Source organism: Eurypyga helias, unplaced genomic scaffold, assembly GCF_000690775.1.
Source record: "Eurypyga helias isolate BGI_N326 unplaced genomic scaffold, ASM69077v1 scaffold29719, whole genome shotgun sequence".
Taxonomy (NCBI): Eukaryota; Metazoa; Chordata; class Aves; order Eurypygiformes; family Eurypygidae; genus Eurypyga; species Eurypyga helias.
Window position 1 is genome coordinate 69,727 of NW_010271965.1, and position 17,486 is coordinate 87,212.

At 43.5% G+C, this 17,486-nt stretch overlaps 1 protein-coding gene across 1 annotated transcript in view; it reads right to left on the reverse strand.

The window, feature by feature from the left end:
* The window catches only part of CHRDL1 (chordin-like 1), a 37,144-nt gene that overhangs the window by 7,934 nt on the left and 11,724 nt on the right, over window positions 1-17,486 (reverse strand). The window contains exons 4-7 of the mRNA XM_010158977.1: window positions 5,200-5,345; window positions 4,108-4,201; window positions 2,339-2,406; window positions 875-1,049 (exon numbers count right to left, since the gene is read on the reverse strand). Coding sequence (XP_010157279.1) covers window positions 875-1,049; window positions 2,339-2,406; window positions 4,108-4,201; window positions 5,200-5,345 — 483 coding nt within the window. The remainder of the gene's footprint in view (window positions 1-874; window positions 1,050-2,338; window positions 2,407-4,107; window positions 4,202-5,199; window positions 5,346-17,486) is intronic.

Here is a 17,486-nt window from a genome sequence, read left to right on the forward strand (position 1 = left end):
CCTTGGTTTGGCTGTCCCCATAATGTAATATGTCCTATGTTGTATCACCACAGGGCACTAAAGGATTCTCCGAGTGAGATTCATTATCTTGGTTAGCTTTGCCTCTTGACGGCTCAGGCATCCAGTACAGGCTTATTGCCTACTCTGCCTACTCCGTATTAGTCATGGAGGAGAAGCACCCCTTGCTTCCCACTGTCTCGCATCCAGTACAGGCTCATTGCCTACTCTGCCTACTCCGTATTAGTCATGGAGCAGGAGGAAAAGCACCCCTTGCTTCCCACTGTCTCAGACAACTAGTTTAAGGTGGGGGCAGTCATGATAATGTCTTTCTTCAGAATAATTTGCTAAGCCTTGGAGGCAGAAGACCTCGATACTATGGCAAAGCTTTATGGTCTGAGATTTGTGGGACAGTTTAAACATAATGCTCTTCACAGCTAGTAAAGTTATAAAATAGGAGGTGGTGTAAAGAAAATAACCACAGTTTCCTACTGGACAAGTCACTGTGAACAAGTTAGCGAATGCAAAGGCATCGTGGTGTCCTTTAGGGCACAAAGTGCCCGCTTCCCTGGTAACCGCCGCATGTGTTCCCAGAGTTATATAGCACAATCCCACAAAGTAATTCAGAGAGCAACACGATAGCGTGGTGCCTCTGCAGTGTGAAATGCACTGTTGTACGTGCAGGCACAACTGATCTCGGTCAAGAGCTAAGTTCACATCCTTAACAGCTGATTGCTTTTTGCCTCCCTGTTTGCACTGGGTCTTGACAGCATTGGGAATTTCCAAGGTTCTGCTCTGTGTTTTGAGAGGTCTTTCTGAGCGACAGGTGACTGATTCCTGACCCAGAGTAATTACTATAAGAAGGACTTGTCATTACCTCGTCCGTGCTTATGCTTGTTGTTGATGACGATTTGTACTATTGTTCCTGAAGCTTGCTGGGGATCTGGCAGGACTCCGCGGTTACTCCGGGCATTGGGAAATCGTGGAATGTTGACTACCTGCCTCGCAGAGCTGGGTGACAGGTCATAGTGGGATCGATGGTATGAGTGTCTCTGTTGGAGGCAGAAAGAGAGCAGGGAAGTAAATGGCTCATTCCAATGAACGTGGGGAAAGAGGCTGTACTAGAAACTTCACGCAGGCAACAGGAGTGTTGCCACTAGCATCAGTCATCATTAAATGTAATGACTGGCACCACGCTAAGGAAAGGCCATTTGGATTTTGCAGATAGCTAACATGGTAATGAAGCTATCTGCACATGCGCAGTTGTGACTCGTCTGTGTATGTCAGAGTAGGAGTCTGTAAGCTGGTCATTTGAAGTCCCTCATCAAGCCCGTGGACAGAGAGGCAGCTTTAGAACCCTGACCTGTTGTGGATCTCTGTATCATGAGGAGATGAATCACAACCCAGAAGCTCCTATTTCACTCCATGTATCAAAAATGGTGTTCAGAGCTAGGTGTCTGCTTAACTGGTGTCTAAGATTAGATGAGAATTGTAACCTGTGTAGTTTTCCTCATCAAAATTGCTTTCTACTGGGGCTCCAGTGGCAGAGCAAGTCCAGAATGATCATCCCAGCTTCTTGTTTGCTTGCAGCTTTAAACTCTCATGCACGGCCAGGGTTAGCTGAGCACAGACTGAGCAGAACCTTACTAGAATCTGCCTCGCAGACTGGGGAGTCTCATTTTATTTGCAAAGGAAATTAGCAGTAGTAGTGTGTGGGGTGTTTGCTAGACCAAAACACTGGTTGTCTTCAGAGAGTTATTTTCCAAAATACCCATGGGCATGAAGGAATAGTGTATATCACAGCAATTATTTTATAAGGCATGATACTTCTCATTAGCCCAAACACCTGTTGATTCATGTGTTGAGGTAGTGCACCTAATGCTTAAAAGCTCTTCATATTCTCTCCAAGTGCTGTTACAAAAATATCTCTTGAGGTGTAAGTTGTTAAAGGATACTCCAGAGTGGGGGAAGCTCCTACGGTAAATACATGTATGTGTATATGTCAACTGGGAAGTGACTGCAGTTATGATTTAAAAGTGATGCTTGCATAGCAAACAAAAAGCTGTAGAATTTTATTCTAGTGGAGCCTATACAACAAAGACCAAATCCAGAGCCCACAGGAGCTCATGGGAGTTTATAATTCAGCGTTATTAATGAATTCAGGTTGAGTTTATTAGGGGGTTTGCAGAAGTGGAAGAAATCTATTTTGGGCCAGATTCACAGAAACCAGGATGAAGCAGTAGATATTCCAATCTGTTATCATCCTTTTCTCTTTTATCCCAAATGTACTGGTGCGCAGAGCACAGCAGGAAAATGTCTTTAAACTGTAGGTTACACTTACGGCTTCCCTGTTGGCTGGCTGCCGGAAGATATCTCCATCAGAATGTTCCCATGATAATTCTCCATCTCCTGAACGTGAAGCAGAGCAGTATCCGTTAGGGGAATAATTGTGCAACACTTTGGGAGGTACCTGGGGGAAAAGTCTCACCCAGCTTTACAGCTAAACTTAGGGTGGAGGTTGCATCAGTCTGTGGAAGTCAAGGCTGTAGTCCGTCTTTACTGTACTAGCTTATGTAGAGACCAGAAGTAAGATCCCTTCCCAAACATTATGCAAACTCAGGATAAAGATTTATGATCAGATTTATGCAGCTTAACAATATGCTATGGGCAAGGTAATTTCCAGCAATCTTTGCTATGTGATGTCAGGCAAAGGTGAGGAGACATGACTTAGCTTAGCACAAGAGAAAGGCTAAATTGTGGTCAGCAGGTCGAGGGAAGTTCTCCTCCCTCTCTTCTGCGCTGGTGAGGCCTCTCCTGGAGTGCTGTGTCCAGTTCTGAGCTCCTCACCTCAGGAAGGACAAGGAGCTACTGGAGAGGGTCCAGCACAGGGCCACTGAGATGGTGAAGGGCTTGGAGCACCTTCCACATGAGGAAAGGCTGAGAGAGCTGGGTCTGTTCAGCTTGGAGAAGAGGAGGCTGGAGGCTGAGGGGGGATCTTATCAATGCTTATCAGTATCTAAAGGGAGGTGTCAGGAGGATGGGGCCAGGCTCTTCTCACGGGTGTCCAGTGACAGGCCCAGGGGCAATGGCCATAGAATGGAAAACAGAAGGTTCAGCGTGAACATGAGGAAACCCTTCTTCACTGTGCGGGCGCCAGAGCATGGAACAGGCTGCCCAGAGGTGTGGGGGAGTCTCCTTCCCTGGAGACTTTCCAAAGCCGCCTGGACTTGTTCCTGTGTGATCTACTCTAGGGGATCCTGCTCTGGCAGGGGGTTGGACTAGATGATCTCTACAGGTCCTTTCCAACCCCTTCCACTCTGTGGATCTGTGACTCCTTGACTTACTGTGGGCTGAGAGAACCCACAAGCAAGAGTTACTGTTGCCCAGCTCACATGTAACTCAACTGAGATCTGAATCCTGAATTGCACTTTTGTAGTCAGCTCTGAAGTGTAGCCATTAATAAATAACACTTTTATTATATATATCAAAAAAAAAGCCAGCATTTTTTTGTCCTGCAAATTTTCTGTCCCCATATCTATGTGGGTGTTTTTTCCCTCTTATTTATGCTTCATTTGGTAGAAGTTGTTGAGTCACGATTCACCCCCAAGTATGATTATGAACCAGGGAGGTGCTTTCAATTGTCAGAGATGGACTGCTTCATAAACAGAAGTGACGGCCATGCTCAGTGCATGACTCATTAGACACGAAACAGCAGCTCTTCCAGGAAGAAGTTACCCTTACCCTCCAAATTTAAATTCTTGTGTCTTCAGCACATCTGCTACCCTGTCAGACAGCAGCTCGTCTTTTATTGCAAAGCTTTTCTACCCAGAGCAATGGCAGCTATTTCAGTACATTGTTGGAAGCCTTGATTTACCTCGTTTTAGGGATGCAATTTTATCATCAGCGCCTTCTCCCCTTGTTTCAGTTTAGGAAAGCAATGCAATGTTACCCTGCTGGAACGTGAGGTTTAATTTCCCAACATGCCCTGGTTTGTAGGTACATGGGCAACTTGCAGAGAGTGTCCTGAGTGCTGGTGCTGGTGCACAGATGGGGCTCTGACAGGGCAAGGAATAAATTCAGAGCCTGTCCTGTGGTTGTATGCGAACTTACCTCTGCAAACTGGACAGCAGGACTCCGGAACAGAAACTGGGAAAGAGCAAGTTAATTTGGGACAAGTCTTCAATCCACAGTACACATTTCCTTCCTGCCAGTAAAACACAAAGAGAATTTAGAAGGAATTATCGATTTGTCTGGCACTGTATATGCAGTTTTGTGGGCATGCTTAAATCTAGTATGTGTGTCTACCTAACTGCCACTCTAGTATGCAAAGGCAGGATATCAGACCAATGAAAAGTCTGAATGGCTTTTTAAAAATTTATTGTCGCACAGAGGAAGGTCCCTGTCTTTAAAAAACAAAGGGGAAAGGGAGGAGTTAAAAGTGTGTGGGGAGAACTGCAGTTGTTGTAGGCTGAAAATGTACCTGACATCGCTGGTACTAAAATCACCCAGTGTAAATTCTGCCCCCTGCTCTCCCTCTGTTGTGTCTTGCCACTGAACTGGAGGAACAGCTTAGCAGAAACCTGAAGTCAGAAAGTCTGTGCAGTACTTGGCTTGCTAAATTTGTAGTTAATGTAGAATATGATGATGACTTGATCAGAGGAGGTCTACAGTTGCCAATACTTGATACTGAAGATCTGGTTGGATCGAGGGATATTTTGGTTCAGACACTGGCTCTGAAGAGTCACTGGGACTGGATTTTAATCAGTGACAGCTCAGGAACGGCTCTGTGGTCCAGTGCCAGTTTACCGAGCTGTCCACTCCCAGCCTGTGGGGCTCCTTACTTATCAGCTCACTCCAAATGAATTCAGCTTCAGTCAGTGGCTTAGTGCTAGATTTTCCAGTCAGGCTGAAGTGAAATACTCTATATATGCCAAGTAGCAGTATTTTACCTGCTGCCTCTGCACCGTAAGCTCACTTACAGCAGACGCTTGACAGGGTAAGCTTTGTCCACTGTGTTTGAGTAAGAGGTAGCCTGGCATTTACCAAGTGCTGCAGACTGGCTCTGAGCTATCTCATGAGCTGCAGCATTAATTCTCAACTCTCAGCCTTCGCTACGTATTGCTTATACTTCGGTGTCATGTCTTCTAGAAAGGAGAAATGAAGCACAGACAGAGCAGGGCTCTGTCAAATCGTGTTACTTACGGAGCAGCTGCACTGGGCACACTGGTTTGCTTGCCTGTTTTGGAAAAGCCCCTCTGCCACAAACATCTCGCCATGATGGTAGGTGGTGCCGTTGTATTCACAGGATTTCCCGGTGATTTTGCTGCTTACTGAGAAAAGGGAGTCTTCTGGAAACAATGGAAAAGGAACACTTCGTCCAAATGTTCTTGACAACTTGCAATATCACAACTGCAGGGGAGGCAAAGCTTCCCTTCTCCCTCATTCCTCTTTTTTATAAAAAGACAAGTTTTGTCAGGCTACAAAGTGTAAGTGATATTCTCATGCTGCTCCTTTGCTGAACTTCAATAATTCACACTTTTGAGTTGATTGTCCCAGTTAATCTTAGGATGTTGACGATCAGCTGCAAAGCCAGCACTGATGGCCATGTCCATGCTGCTGAATTTTCTCTTGCTCTGTCTGCTTTACCACTATAAGGATAGGTAGCTCCAGTTGCATGCCCAGTTCCTGTATTTACATGAATTTTTCATGCTTTAATGTGGAAGGCATGAGGTCCCATATACACACAGAATCCCACTATCAATAGCACTGTTCTACAGTGGTTTCCCCTTTCTTAGAATTGCTATCATTTTATTAATGATTTGTAGCACTGTAGCGCATGGAAGACTTCGTTGCAGGTTAGCAGGTCGTGCCTCAGGGCATGCAGGATGCTGCTTCTATGCCATCCACAGGCACAAACCTTCTGGTAGAGGAGCAGGGATACCAGTGATGGAACCGTGTCAAGAGAAAACTGTGTGCTGTGTGTTTGTTCCTAGTGGCCTTCACCATTCGTTCCTGCTGTTCTCAAAATTGGCAAAACCTTGTCAAAGGCAGACTTCAAAAGCCACCCAAAAGCTGATTTTTCTCCTACAAAGTGCACAAGATGGCACTGTCAAACCCTGAACCCTCCTGTTTCAACTCAAGATCATATGGAGTTCTGTGTCACATCGGTTAAATTTGCTTCTAGGACATAAAGCTAACCATGCCTTACGTTAAAACATCCCCTAGATTGTTAAGCTATTAGCGCTGACAAACTGTACAAAGGGTTTATACTTCACCTATGAAATGTAAGTCACTTGATACCTATGGGGCAATGAATCTGGCACTACACATTTGCATTCACTTCAATTTAGCATCTCAGCATGGGAAGAGGCACTTCAGACAAGAGCTCTACGGAAGGAACAGTGGAGTGTTTGTTCTCTGGAGCCCAAATCACTGCAAATTTCTAAGAATGCAGCTGAAATTTCATTCACTGGGTTTGGGCTTTCATGTAAAAGAAACCTGATCTGAAGATTCAGGTTTTGCTGTAGCCCCTTTCATTACGTATCAGATAAACCTGGGGAGATTTTTTTTGTGAAACTGTGCCACCACAGAATGCACATTTTCAATCTGGGAGCTCGAGTGAAAGAGCAGTTGGCTGCTGCTATGCACTGGCATTCAACCCTGACGTTGAGAGTTTTCCATAAAAGCATATATTTAGTTATATCGGTCCATCAAATATTAATAACATTTTGGATGGTAGATGTCAAATTTGGCTGTGGAATGTACATGTCTTTGAGAGTCTAGTGGGTCAGCAAAGACCATTGTGCAGGAGAACAGCAGAAGTTAGCCATTTAGGGTTCCTTGCCCGACATTTCATTTCTCTTCAAGAGATAGACATGGTATTTGCACTTCCTCCTTTGAAGCACCAAACCCATCATTATTTCGGAGCCATCAAGGGTGTGTAATTATACCTTTCCAGAATCTTATAAATAGTACAGAGCTTTGACAACACCTGTGCTTGGCATGGAAATGCAGTGTTTGTGACACTTTGGGTATGGTTTACTAGTAATACACATTCTGGAATGGCAGGATGTGTGCTCTAATTAAGACCCATTCTTTGAAAGTCATAGGCAAAAGATTCAAGTGACAAATTCACCTGCTGTCCCATCAGGCACAAATACTGGAAAACCTGAATAAACAGGCACTTCTCAGGGCTGTGCTACCTCCGCAAACTTATGTCACCATAGTTTCTTGGCCTTTCCAAAGCTCATCCCATGGAAAGCAGTGAGATTGCCAAACCCTTAGTTATCCCCTTGCCCCTTGGGCAGCTGGAAGAGCAGTAGAACTGGAAAGAAATGAAAATGAAAGGAGAATACAGATGGTTCTTGTCTGGATATGAGGCCCGCTCATGCAGCCTCTGCAGGACACTGCTGTGCCCATGAGGGGTGCCTGTCCAAAAGTGGTGTTTGGCTTGTGGTCTGACATTTGCAAAGACCAATACCTGAATGACCCTTCAGAGTATTGGATTGAGAGAGTAAATTTCACTGCAGATTTACCTTGGTATATGCTACGTTGCTCAGATTACTATGAAATCACCAAATGCCTTTGAACTGTGGCTTCTAAATAAGGGAATGAGGATGGTGAAGCTTTTATTGCTTGGAAAAAGACAGTGGACAGTTGCAGTAGGTAGTTGCTTTCATCTGTATTTCTTTTAAGCTGATCATAGAAGTTAAGCCTGTAACAGCTAAATCATAACATGCAGCCCAAAACCTACATACATCTGCCCATCTTTGGAATATGGGATGAAATCTGATGCTATTTCGAAGTCTTTTTCGATGAAATAATTGAAAGGTCAGTTTCAATTACAAGGAATAAGACCATGGTTTATGTCCTATGCTGCACATGCCTGTGCACATGACTGTCTTTCAGCATATGAAGTGAACAGGCCTATTGGTTGCATAGAATAAGATTTAGAAGACGTTTTCAGATCAAGACCCCATTACTGTTATTGCAAAAAAATGTATCAGAGGCAGCATATTGGAGAGTGTCACTGATCCTCTCTAAACACAGCATCTGTCAAACTGTATGGAAGCTTTGTTTATGTTGCCTGTCTAAATATAACTTCTGTCTGGTGCGGCTTCTCTCTGTCTTTGCTAGTGTGTGACTGACTTTACACAACCAGGACCTGTCTTGGTTTCTTCTCTAGTGCTCTTTAAATCATGGCTAATTAGAGGAGTTCAGACTCCCTCATGATATCATATTCTCCTGCAGAATGTGAAATTAGAGTCATTGTGGATTCTTTTAGTAAGTGCCAGGTTTGAACTTTGAAAAATCTTGGCATTAATATTGATATCAGCATGCATTATTCTGTGCCTTAGTTAAGAAATGTTAGAATTAATTAACTGCAAATACACCGCACTGCTCAAAGCTCTATTTGTAAACCTTGCTTCCTAATCAGGATTGTTCCCAAAGCTTTATCTGGCATTTTAATGGTGCTGACTAACATTGCTTTAATTAGCTGCCTCTGTAAAGTACCAGGCAAACCATCTGTGTGAATCCTTTTAATTAACTGGGTTCAATCTGAGCTTTTCTTTCTGGCATTCATAGCACGTCAGTGGAAGCAATATAAAACACAGGGTAAAGATGTTACAGCATCAGTCAAAAAAGAGGTATCTTTGGTTCTGTGGTTGTCATTTATTCTTTAAGGGCTCAGTATAGAAGCTGTCAGGCCATGCTTAGATTTGCCTGCAATTTTAGTGCGATAAGACCACGGGTGAGCAATATGGATAGCACTGATGTACCACCAACATCAACCTGAGGTAATGGCAGGGGGCTAAGATGTGCAACCTAGGCTTCGTGTGGCTTGCTATGGGTTTGAACTCCTGTAAGTAGCTTCAAAGGTTGAACCTGGCTGAAGAAATCTTTCAGGTTTTACAAACAGGCAACAGAATACAACTGCATTGAAAATGGATTTGCTTCAAAACAATGATTTTTTTAAAAGCCATTGGAGACTATGGTGGTATGCTGAATTCTTATATCCAGGCATTCCTCTCTTCCAAACATGGGATTTTGTCCAGCTTCTGTTGCCTACCTAGGCTGTTTTTCACTGGCATACCACACCCACACGGTAAATCTGGGCCTTAAGTGAAGCAAACAGAAGGGTTTCCTTCAGGACTCAGCCTAGGTGCTTGCCTGGTGCTGCTTTTTAGGATTATGTTTGAGATCAGTGCTTGCACTAGGAGGAACTGTTGATCTGTACAAACAAGATTTGTATCAATTCAGATCTGCAGAACAGCCTGAGGTAAGAGTTCACTGTGAACCAGAACTGCATGTAGGTACAGTTTACATATTCTATGAACTATAGTTGATTTGTCAGGGAAGAAGACAGAAGAAACGGGATGGCAAGAAGCTTGCCATGAAGGGATGCTAACTTGAAGTGCAGCACTAATGCTTTCCTGCTAGTTTGACAGAACAGAGTTAGATATGAATTTGATAAACCACAGACACTTTATGGAAATGTTCTGGTTCAGTGGAATATACCCCCATCACAGGTTTTTCATGGAAACCTGCCTGGGTTCCTGCCCATGTCTTGAGGTTTCCAAGAGCCAAAGTTTGAGGGCAGCCATACTACGTACCCCAAGCAGGGCTTCCTGGCTTCTGGAGCTTCCCAGTCTCCTGGGAGAAACAGATGCTGTCACATGGACCACAATTCCTTTTGGAAACACCATCTTTTAGCTTGTTCTGTTTATAACTCCATTCCTTTCTGGATTGTTATAAAAGCTTGGTCCTGAGATGCCTTACCCTTACTTGGATATGGAGCAGAACAGCATCAGTTATCTGCAACTAATCTCTTGAATAGCTTAGACAGATTCCACGGGCAGTTCCTGGTGCTTGAAACAGTGGTAACTTCTGTAGAAGTATTTATGTGCAGAGAGTGAAAAGCAGTAACTGGCTATGAGCAAAGTAACGTTTTGGGAAATGTGGGGTGACATACTTGAGGACAGGCTTTCAGATCCAGGTTTTACTACAGTCAATTAAGCTTTCAGCTTGGATCCTTCTGGATAAAGTCAGGAGGTACAGGTACAATTGCTAATGAACAATTTTAGGACATTAAAACTAAATATCAAACTGGCAAAACCACCTCAGAATCAATACAGTCATGGCATGATAATCAGTAAAGTATTTATGATGTGACATCTGACCTTCAAATCAAGAAAATCAGTTGCTTTTGTGTGGTCTTTGCCGTTGTGGACAATGAGACCAAGCATCTTGGCTTCCTGAAAGTCATTGTGCTGAGTTTTACTGATCTGCAACCAGTCATAGGTTGAAGTGGCAAGAGAGTGCACTCTGAAATGGAGCTTGTACAGACTGGACAGCAGGTGTGTGGGCAAAGTCTGTGCTGCTGCATACGTCTCAGCAGGGTCTGTTAGGACCCTGCACAACACCTCAGTGAGGGCCTGTGGGACTCTATTGCATCTCTATGACATACTTTCTTGTACAGACTTCTGGCCATACTTGTTAGTACACTCTCAATATTGCTTATGTTAGTATCAGATCATCTGGCAAAGATCATTTTTTAAAAATCCTGCAGACCCTTGGCTTGCTGACTTAGAAACTATTTTTTAAACTGCAACATTCAGATTCACCTAGTGTCATTTACTGAAAAATACGGTCTTTTAACATCAAGCAGAAACATTACGCGCTCGGCCTGGCTTGGTTTTTGCAGTTGGTCTGTTTTATTAACCACCCTTATAAAAACAATCAAGTGCTAAACAAAATGAAATTAATCATGAGGTGTAATGCCTTAACAAACTTACCATACTGGGAGCTGTTCTGCAGATAGTCTGTCTGGTCTGTTGTAAGTAGACAGATTATGAATTTGAATCCAGAGAGGATTTTATGAAATGTGTTTTCTGAATCAACACAGATCATAAGCATGAGCAGGCCAAGAGACTGAGGATTTGGTTTGGAACCCTGTTCACTAGACAAGCAATTGAATTCTGCTGTAACTCTGGGACAACTGTCTGTGTTGGTATCTCCCCTGCCCATTCACTTGTGTTCCTGGTGACTTTTGCTACTTACTGAACACAACTGGGAGAGTCAGTTTAGTTGCAACACGTACATCAGAGCTCAGTAGGCTGCATCCTGGTGCAGGAAACTGTCTATGGACACCAGCTAACTGGTCACCTCACATGCTGCTTCTGTACGGACATCAGGTCACCCCAATTGTAACGTAACACCATGTGAGGCCATATTACTTGGCTTGACCTTTAAAATTGGCGTAAGAATTGCAGGTTAACTATTCATAAGCAACACATAAAGAGAAATTATGCAGGTCAAAACAAAACACAGTTCTTGGAACTGTGCAGATCAAAATCATTTCTAATGCCAAGGGGGAACGTGACTGGAGTGTAGAGTACTTCTCCCTGTTTTGCTTATTGAATGCGTTATGAAACCTGAATCAGCTTAGGTACACACACTGTCCAACACAAGTGGGCAGCACTGTGATGACCTGACATCTGGTTTTGGAAAACTGTTTGCTTGGGTAGGAGTTGCACAAGTATCCTTGTTAAAAAAATATTGCTAATTCTCCTCCTTCCTGTAGTTTGGTTCTTTTCCCCACAAGCAAAATCATTCCCTAGGGTAACGGACACATAAGGCAGTAGAGAGATACAGAGATGATGTTTGCTTATTGACTCCTTTTACTGGTGTTTTTCATAGCAGCGTTAAAGGCTAACACAACAGGCGTCAGGTTCCACTGTGAAGCATTAATTCTAGGAGCCCCCAAAATACTAACTGAAGTAGTCTGGAATAACAGTAATGGGATAACTTACTCGTGTGCAGAAAATCACATTTCTGGATAAAAACCTGCAGGTGGAGTTGCAATATACAGAGGGGGTTGAAAAAAATCCAGGCAGCGGCGTAGAATAAAAAGCTAACTCGCACTGACTGCAGCTCGTGAGGAGCTGGAGGCATGAAATGCAGGGAAGGAGAGTTGCAGATGAGATGTTGGAGGCTTTCTTTACGTTATGCACCTTCTTACCTCTCTAGCTTTCTTCAGCCGCTCCCAGCACGCAGGTTGCAGTTGCTAAAGCCCAGCCACAGTGTAAAAAATGCTGTGTTGTCCTCCACCACTGAAATGTGTTTTTAACATGAAACATGCTGTCACCCACAGGAGTTTGCATCTGTCTTGGAATGGAATTCACTTTGTGTTCATGTGTGGGACAAGACTGCCTCAAATTAGCCAGCCTGAGTACTGTCATTCATAGCAATAGCTCTATCCCGAGCCAGACACACAGAGTAGGAACTGTGCCTCCCACGCCAACTTTCAGCTTTTATCTGAAAGCGGAGGCTGCGACTGGCAGCAGCAAAAACACTTCTTCTCTGTCTCTGCCAAACACCCATGGCAATGGGCTGACGTGTGGATCTTTTTTTTGTTAATCCCTGGTGCAGAACCTTTAAAACTTCAAGGGTAACAGTATACCCTAAGGTCCCACCTTGCATGTGGTGAAGAGCATCTTTTACAGCACAGCATAGATTAGTCCCTTTCTTTCAAGCGGGTCCCAGTGAAGCCAGGGAATGACTTCAGGAAGGAAATACTCCTCAGTGAGTATGTCTGGGGACTAGGGCTCTTAGGTAAACAAGATGTAATGTTTTAATTTCAGTTTTGGGGCAACAGTACTGAATATTAATTCAGAGCACATGAGCTGTGCTTTGGTTGAAAACATTTCCCTTCAGCAGGTAAAGATTCTGCACCTCATGCAGAGAAACTAAACCAAAAGAAAGGTCCTGGCAAACGAAATGGTGTGCTTTGTTCTCTGCAGCGTGTGACAGTAATGCTCTGCGTCATCGGCACAGGGGGAAAGCAACAGCAAGTGTTATATATATATATATATATCACATTGGATGGCAGCGGCTTTGGACTCTCCCTTGTAGTTGGGCATGTTCGCTGCCTACTAACTCACGTTTCTTCTCCTTCCGTGTCACCATGTGTATGGTACTGGAGAATCTGAAGCTCCTGTGCAGCTCCTACTGACTGCAAGATACAGACTAATCTGGCACCTTACTGAAGCCCAGAGTGACTGCAGTTTACTCTTGGAGTTACTGCTGACTGCAGAGCCAGCTGGAACATGTTTGAATCCTCTGTCACCCTGCTGCACGGGAGAGACACACAGAGTGAGTAAATCTACTCACTTTGAAATTTGCTTTGCGAGGGGACGTGGGCTAAACTCCTCTCTCCAGCTTTAAAATGCTATGTGCCTCTGCCTGTAGCTGGAACAGCCGTTTTGACAGCTAGATAAGCATGTGTAGATGTGAGCAGTCGTGGAGCTGCTCTGGTTAACAATATCTGAGCTGGCCTCCTTTCACCTAGCATTCAGAGCTCTGAAGAAGTGGTAATAATGAGTCCTTTGACCCCTGCTGCCTTGGTGTCTATGTTCCATGGGTTCAGCCAAAGCTCTTCCCAGTCCTGGAAAAGCCTAAGTGCTAGTAGCATTCCAAGTAAAAGATAAAGAAGCCTGCCTCCAGGCAGAAATCCTCTGTGTTCGGCTCTTCCCTCACTACACCTAAGCCAATGGAATATGGTTATTAGATATAAGAAACAGGTATTCTGTATGAGACACATATTTGCAAGGGAGGAATAAATATGTGTTGATAATCTGATCCTTACAAATTCAAACCAGAGCAGCCTAAGACTTAAAGAGGTGCGGGAAGCATCCTGCAGAAAGAGATTATGCAGCTTGCTAGGAGAGTGACAGTCAGTGAGATTCTGATCATAGTTATGTTGAATAAATCTGCAACAACTCTGTTGATGGAACCGACCCTGATGCTCTGTGTTCAAACCGAATGGTACTTTTTAAAAATAATTTTTCAAAAAAGATGTTTATGTGGGAAAAAAGATAACAACTAATGTCCTTCTGTGTTTATGCAGTGCATTTCATGCACAAATAGCAGTTCTTTTGTGTGACACCGAGCACTTGCCTATTTTCCTGTACTTCCAGTGAAACTAGGGCACAGTGACAGCAATAGGTTTGCTTTGTACCCAGAGATCAAATTAATTCTTGTCTTCTGATCCATTTATCCCAGAAAGGGCAGTGCAAAGAAGGAAATAGCTGGGCATGTGGATTTCCTCGTTCTGCCACTGTGGTTCACTTCCCCAAGAAGGCCTTCAGCACAGGACACATTCTGTGGTCGTGTTTTGGCCACCTTAGCAGGAGTGTGCTATGCTGGGGCTACTTGGTGGGAGGGCCCAAATGCAGAAGAGGTAAAGAAAATAGAGAAGACAGGGAATATCTGTATTACAGGCAGCAAGGGACATTGTGGAACACAAGTGTCATGGTGACCTGGGATAATGCATGCTCTGTTTTCCCCAGAAACATACCAAACTTCCCTCAGTACCTGTAGGGGCCTCTTGCATGCATTTGCCTCAGAAAGACAGGAAACCTGTCAGTGCCACTGACTCAGTTACCACATATTCCTGACCAGCTCTGGGTGCAGCTTCAGGGCTGGACAACTAAACTGACCCCTGAGTGCCATCGGCATAACGGCTACTCCGAACTGGCCGTTGTAAGGTAAAAACAACCAGCTGCTGAAAGGGTAAATGTTTTTACCGCTATCGCAGCAAGAAGGGTAAAACGCAAATACTCTAGAGCTACTTCATCACCAGAACTAAATCCAGGGTCATCGTCTCATGAGAATACAGGAACCTCAGACAGAGAAAACCTACTCCACTGCTTCAGTGCAAGGTTATCTTCTAGGGATCACCTAGTACTATTTTAAATAACCTTTGTGACTGGAAGTCCTTGGGGAATTACAGCTCAGCATAAGAGAGCAAATGGATTTCTTTACTATTAAAAATTCCTTTGCTTAATTTCTTCTCTCTGCTTTTGTTTCCACTCTACATGAATGTGTCACCTCGAGGTCTGATCTGAAGTCCATTGAACTAAATAGATTTGGAACCTGGCCCAAACACCTACTCTGTGTGGTACAGCGTAAAGGCAGTTTCCTCTTTCATCTTCTCTCATATTTCTACCATACTCCTTAGCATTTCTAGAGAGGGGACTATATCACAGTCAATAACTGCATCTGTTTTCATAGAAGGCTGAGTCCAAAAACTATCCAAGCCAATAGAAATCTGTTGATTGACTACAGCAGACTGTGGATCAACCCTCAGTCCATCTACATTTGGCCTTTTCCCGCATCCCAATCCAAATTACTAGACTTCTGTGATTTAAAGAAACATCGATGAAGTGTGAAGAACCCTTTAAAACCCAACAAAACACTGCAACGATGCTGTTTTTAAAGCAATGGCTGAGGCTGACAATAGATTTGGATTGAAAAGCTCTGCACTATCCAAAAATGGCAAACACAAGCTCTAAACAAAATCCATATGTGCCTCTCAGAGGTGCAGGTGTCAAAGATATTAAGTCACAAAATGCTTTACATTAAAATAACTTCAAGGACCAGGTTAAGCTCTAAAAACTCCGAGGTAATACAGAGTTAATCGCAACAGCTAGTCTTTAATATGGTCAGACGGTAGAAAGTGTATGTAAGTCATCGCTTGAAGGAACTAGTAGCACCTGATCTAGAAAGTATGAACTTTCATACAGATTCAAGGCAAAGATGTAGTTTCAGTTTAAACATTCAAAAGGCTGTTGGTTGTTTTTTAGCTTTCTGGGGCTAAAGTCAAGCTCTTCACATTATTTTAATATATTTTCTGCAGCTTAATTTCCTGTGTTTTCTTTTATAGTGGCATAAAAAATTGCCCAGCAAAATTCTGAGAGAGTCATAAAACACTTTCTAGGTTGCTCCGTTTTAATTCCTGCTCTAAGGTTGAACTATTATATGAACCTACCACTCACTCTTCCAGCCAAGGAAACAAATTGAGTGAAGCTTTGGTGCATTTTGAATCCTCTCTGAAGCATCTTTGAAGCTCTTGGAAGTTATCTTGGAAAAATTGTGAGCAGCCTATCCTATCATGTCAGTCCAAAGAATGGCAGTTCTATTTCTGTCATCCATGTGGGAAGATAAATATATTTTTAGTGCATTTTAGATGCTGATTTATAGGTAGATTGCTGGAATTTTTATGGCCAAGAAAGGAGAATGGAAACAAATGATAAACTCAGTCTGGCTGTGACAGCAAACATTCCTTATGAAGCCAGTAAAAAAAACAAATCACAAAACAAGTTGCATTATCTGAGCGCACGTCGGTAGTAAAAAGTCAGATATCTCCCCAGAATGCCTATGTCATTATATTTCCAAATCGAATTTACTTCCAAGTGAACAGTTTATTTGAACTATCTGACAGCTACCCATTGTTGGGACTATATGAAAACCAGAGCATCTCACTAATCCCTGGTGCAGTGTAACATTCTGCGAGTCTTTCATACTCCAGATATGACTATCCAACGTGCTTGTGGAGCAACCATAAAAACGCACGGCTCTGTAATTCTGTGGTACCAGCGCAGGCACCAAATGCAGACTGGAAAAATTTGCAATTTGCTCTTATCAAAAGATAGGAGTAAGTAGTTCTCTGGTTATCGCCATCAGCAGCCACGTATGTTGGCATACCAGTCCCATGGTCTCCTGTACCACGACTGCCGAAAGCTTGGCTCACAGGTCGCTTTCAATTTCTTTCTCATTACCTGAGAAGTGCAGAGGTGGGCAGAGGAGGCATAGCTACTGGGCCTGCAGGCAGTGCCACAGTATGGATTAAAGGGCTCCAGAGATTCAGGTGCTGAGGCAGGGAACACCGGAGGGGAGCTGAGTATGCAGAGTCTCTTCCATGAACTGCAGCTCATACTGACTGCAAGATACAGACCAGTCTGGCACCTTACTGAAGCCTAGAGTGACTGCAATTTACTCTTACAAAGTAAGATATGTGACAAAGTGGGCAAGATGCTGAGAATGTGGCCAGCTTTACTAAAATCTGAGATGTGCCTGTAGCTCCAAACTCATAGTTCTGCCAATGGTCTGTTAGTACCAGCTATCTATTCCCTGGTGTCAGGAAAGCAATCCTTGTAGGAACCATTACTAAGGTGGTTCTGAGCTTGTTATTTACCATGCGTCAGCTGCAGAACATAACACTTTTATTCTCTGGATGAACAGTTCAGACAAGCATGAATAATGGTTTCAAGTAGTCAAGGTTTTCAGGAGTTCAGCTTTTTATATTATCTCTCAGACAATGCAGCTGCTTCCAGAAATGTGGACAGTGCTGTTTGAGCAAAGAATAAAACCAGTAGGACTTTCCCGCTTTGCAGTTCATTTGCTAATGTGGATGATTCCTGGAGTTTCCCCACTCTTGTATTCCAAAAGTAATTGTACAGAAATCTCTTTTCTGCATACTACTGAGGGTTTTTTCCCTCATGTTTTTAGGACTGTGTTTTGTAGGGAGACACTTCCAGGGACTTCCAGTTGTACATGTGGTACACTGTGCTGTCACTGACAAACCAGTCATAGGTCAGATGTTCAAACTCCTCCAGTGCTACTTGTTGATACCAATAAAAGGAGTG